We start from the raw sequence: 4864 nt of genomic DNA, 5'->3' as shown, positions 1-4864 counted from the left end.
AATGCCACCTGCTCATGAGTAGGTGTTTGTTCGGGACCCCTTGTCCTGCTGCTTGGTGTAAACCTGGGGTCTGTGCATAAAAAGAGCTGTAAGTAGTCACCAGCTATGGATGTGAACGCCCTTAAAGCAGAGTCTCAGCACTTCAAACTTGAAGATTGTTTCATTTCAGATTCAGTGCAGTGGTGCAAAGCTAGAAAAATGAATGGGTGACTGCAATTTCATATATGAAATAATAAAATAAGAATCCTACTCAGATTTATGTGCCATCAACTTCCCATTTTAATTTTTTGTCTGTAATTCTCTTTTTCATAGGCTTATGGTGCCTTATCTCTATGGCTGCCGTTTGGATCAAGATATAATTGATCTGGATCAGACTGTGGAGCACCTTCAGCAAGCCCTGAACTTCACTGCCCATGTAGCGTATCGTGGCGGAATCATACTGTTTGTCAGCCGCCGGCGTCAGTTTGGCCACCTGGTGGAGAGCACTGCTAAGGATTGCGGGGAGTACGCCCACACGCGGTACTGGCACGGCGGCCTCCTTACCAACTCCTCCATCCAGTACGGCAAAGGAGTCCGCTTACCAGACCTCATCATCTTCCTTTCTACCCTCAACAATGTGTTTCAGCAACACTTGGCAATCAGAGATGCAGCAAAGATGAACATACCCACTGTGGGTGTGGTGGACTCTAACTGCAACCCCAGCCTGGTGACGTACCCCGTGCCTGGGAACGATGACACTCCAGCTGCCATGGAGCTGTACTGTCGCTTATTCAGGACGACTATCAACCGTGCCAAGGAAAAAAGGAGACAGATGGAGATACTGCAAGGCCTGTCGGCATCATCCACACCGAGCTCGTGACATAACATGTTCTTAAATAAGAGACATTAGAAAGGCATTTATGAAAAGTCAAGACCGTCTGCTGCTCCCCCTTTATCATCCGTCTGCATTTGGGAAAGATCTGACGCTGGTGTTTTGGACTGACTTCTGTTAACTCAATTTGTGTGTACAATCATGAATCCTGTTTCTGTGACATGGTCTTCTGGTTATAATTTAACATTGTTCTATAAAAACTGCTATAAAAAAACGTGTTATTGTTGTAAACATATTAGTGGTCAAAGGTTGTAGAACATGACCCAAATAATAACTACACCCTCGAACTGATATTGCAGTGTCATATTTCCAACTCTAGATCCGGTTTGGTATAGATGCAGCAAGAACACGCTTAAACTCAGTAACTTACAGCAGTATGTGGGAGTATATCTAAACACTAGTTTGATTACTGAATGTGCTGCAGCATGTCACAAGATGTTATAAAGCCTCTTGAGACAGTTGTGAAAAAGTATGTAAACATTACAATGCTTTTCAATTATCCCACAAAATTATCAGAGGCCTATTATCTTTTCCCACAGTCCAAAATGACTTTCATCAAATTGCTTGTCTAAATATATTTAATTTACTATGATATAATCTAATAATAAGCAGGAAATCCTCACATTTGAGAAGATGGAACCAGGGAAGGTTGGAAAAATAATCAGAGTTGACTATAAATCAATGCAGATAGATTGAATTTCCTTTTTATCAACTACTTGCAGCTTCAGTTTGTGTATTACAGAGTGTTGAGAAATAACATTTCTACCCACATGCAAGAATAACAGCACCTTTGCTGAAGGTTAGCCAGATGGTATTTAAAATAAATAAGGTGTATGCTATACTCCGAAACTCATTAAAAGCCATTTCTAAGAAAATATACATTTTGATTGCCATTTCGTCATCTGTTCATTTGGTAAGTATTTAATTCCAGCCACTGTTTGATGATTTTAGAAATCAGTATCATAAGGGATGTTTATCCTGAACATGAGCATTACAATTGCTATGTTATTGCTATTATATAAATAGCTAGTCGTTTAGTTTATAATAAGTGCGCTATATGACGCCTATTACTCCACAATGGGCTGTTCGCGAAGTAGATCAGGTTTGGCCACTCTCAGCTTCCGTACAGCTAGTGTTCTTGTATCGACCTTCACTGGCCGCCAGGGAAACTGCTGCGAGGATAAAATGGTGAGTGGTGTGTGTGTGACTGTATCACAACTGTATGCATAAGACACAAGTTAATAACCGCTGTAATGTACTATGTAACGTTAGTATCACATGTTACTGATAAAACGGATACAAATGTAACGCGTTTCATCAGTTTAATGTTGGCATGAACTTGAAAACACGACTTAGAGAATGTCCACTTCTGACGTGTGTAACGTTAATATGAATATGACTGTTCATCACAGTCGGGGTTTACTCTCAGATAAACGCTTGGACCTGTATGTAAGAGTTGTTCCTCGTGTAGTTTAGCGGTGTGGGGCAACCTGCCTTTCACGTGGTAAGCAACAGGCTATTTTAAGTTTTGGGCTATCTCAAGTTACATTACAGTCGGCATCACAGTGAAGAGCTTCACGGCTTAATCCAAAGTGGTTGATTGTAGCGCTCACTGGTCGGTGGTTGGATAAGGAGGCTTGGATATGTGGACAGTTTAAGTATTAATTCTTCTAGTCAACTTTTGGGTGGGGAGAAATGTCAAAACCGGGGGGGGGGATAAAATGACCTGTCGCCCCCTGGTGGTAGGCGCCTGTTTTATAATCTTCTAAATGACACCATGGGGAGGGACAGTGTTTCATACTGAATGATAATTGGGATGCTACTAATGATTTTGTTCATCTAGCGATTGTTTTCTTGATTAATCAATACTTTGGTCAATAAAAGCTAATAGTGAAAAGCAGAGCCCGGGGTGATGAGCATTGTTTTGACCTACAAACAGTCCAGAACCCAAATGTATTCAATCAACTCTTTTAGCATTAAATAAAAAAAAACAGGGAAAAAAAGACATTTGAGAATCTGGAACCTGTAAATACTTGCTACTGTTGTTTTAAAATCGCCATTATTATTGTTTAAATTAAAATAGTTTTATTAATAATATTCTGGTAATCGCCTGATCATTTCAGCTTCGTATAAATCAGAATTTTACTCAAATTGAAATGGTTCCCTGCTGCCATCGGTTTAATATGCAAACGTCTGGTGATGAATAAAAGATTGGAGTTAGTAGAGAAAGCTGGCAGTGGAAAAAGCAATACTTGTTTTGCTCTTGTTCATGCAGGCACATGCACAGCGAGAGGATACGAGGCTTTTCCCTCACGAGGACGGCTGATCTCAGGCACTCAGATGACGGCGTTTCAGAGCATGGTAGCTGCTCCTGTTGATGATTGACTCTGTAACTTGGCACTTCAGGGTTAATATTGCCCCTTGAGACTCAACTCTGACTGCTATGTCTCTGTTGTGCAGTAAGTGGGCAGACAGTAAGTAACTGGCTCACGATGGCTCAATTGCCACTGTGTGGTGGGCTTTGGGTATGGAACCGGGCCAGATACTTTTACTCAGTTTACCACACGACAGATGTGTTCCCATGAACTCACAGTCAGTGGTATTTCGTTTTGTTTATAGCAAAAACATCTATCAGTCCCAGCGGGATGACAGTGTCCCGACAACTGTTTCAGTTAATCTTGCACGTTGGTCTGTTTCCCTGTCAGTCACCCTGTCAGTAATGAGCGAATCAACCTTGTAACCACTATTTGCATGTTGTTACTGTGAAACTGAATAACAGTTTTCTCCTGTTTTGTTTGTGTCAGTGACACCAACTATGTTCATTACACATTCACATTCAAAACTGTAAGAAAGGGTCTTTTTTATTATTTTTATTTGTTATTATTATTATTCTGAAAAGATAATGTGCAGTACATCCACATTTGAAGTTAATAAGAGACTTTAAGAGGCACAGGGAGTAGGACTAAAATGCAGTTAATTGGCTTTAAACATTTTGCCTTTATTCTCCATTCTAACGAAGGTCTTCGTCATATAGAGGACCGGGGTCCACCTTTGATGGACCAGGTTAACCTGTGGAGCAGCAGCAGAGTTGCGTGGGAAGGTGAGTATTCACTTGACTTGCAGACTATTTGCTCCTGAGCTTCCTTTGCTCTTGTCCAACATGCCCCTTGAGGCGTTGCAGTCCGACATCGTGTTGAGCCTGCGTCATAAGGTGGCAGAGAATAAAAGGCTTACATTATCATCTGCATTCAATACCTCCAACAGTGGGGGTTTGGAGTGATGTAGTCCAACAGATCACTTTATTGGAAAGCTGGTAAAAGATTAAACTAACATAACCAAATGTCTAAAGTCTGATTTTGTCTTCACAGTGCAGTACCTCGGGCTTAGAGCAAGACATTTGAAGCCATCTGCAGATAAGTATTCCCTGAAGACATGGTGGAAAGAAAGGGAGCATTTTAAATCTGAACAGTTTGAAACAAGTGCTTCAAGACACGCCTAAAAGTATTAGGGCATGTCTCAAGACAGCAGTATAAACCTTAAATAAAGTCATATTTTGTTGACCAAGCTATATATTGTGTTTTATTCCACTACACGAACACACTGGGGAAATTAAACCAATACCTTTTAGCTGACATTGCCATAGCAGTGCCCAGACCGCTCATTTCAATTATCAAAAGATACGTCATTAAAAATACTTCTGTTGCATAGCTCAGAGGTTTTTTTTACACTGTTTATCACCTCAACACATATATTTATCCCTTGACTATTTCTGTTATTCTGATATTCAGCTGTGCCTATAAATTAATTCTGCCATTCAAGTAAGCTGGTATATTACTTTACTGCTTGAGCTGACTGGTCTAGTGGTAGATCTCATTAATTGTCCTTTATCTTTGTTTGGATAAAATCTAGGTACTGTGGTGGCAATTTGTTTAATAAAGCATACAAAGTATGATCTTGTCTTTCTGTAAGGTTTTATTCAAGTCATCCATGAAT

The 4864-nt window shown here is 40.4% G+C and overlaps 1 protein-coding gene and 1 non-coding gene across 2 annotated transcripts in view; both read left to right on the top strand.

Annotated features, from left to right (window-relative positions):
- Window positions 1-1162, top strand: part of mrps2 (mitochondrial ribosomal protein S2) — a 2572-nt gene extending 1410 nt beyond the window's left edge. The window contains exon 4 of the mRNA XM_035667605.1: window positions 313-1162. Coding sequence (XP_035523498.1) covers window positions 313-859 — 547 coding nt within the window. The 3' untranslated portion in view covers window positions 860-1162. The remainder of the gene's footprint in view (window positions 1-312) is intronic.
- A 2868-nt stretch (window positions 1163-4030) lies between these two features.
- Window positions 4031-4165, top strand: LOC118333135. Its single transcript, XR_004796956.1, has one exon. It is a non-coding gene; the product is annotated as a small nucleolar RNA SNORA17 (small nucleolar RNA).
- Window positions 4166-4864: the final 699 nt, after the last annotated feature.

Source organism: Morone saxatilis, unplaced genomic scaffold (genome assembly GCF_004916995.1).
Source record: "Morone saxatilis isolate NCDOM2014 unplaced genomic scaffold, NCSU_SB_2.0 Contig21, whole genome shotgun sequence".
Taxonomy (NCBI): Eukaryota; Metazoa; Chordata; class Actinopteri; family Moronidae; genus Morone; species Morone saxatilis.
The sequence above is the reverse complement of the archived record's forward strand: the minus strand, read 5'-3'. Positions and strand labels throughout refer to the sequence as shown.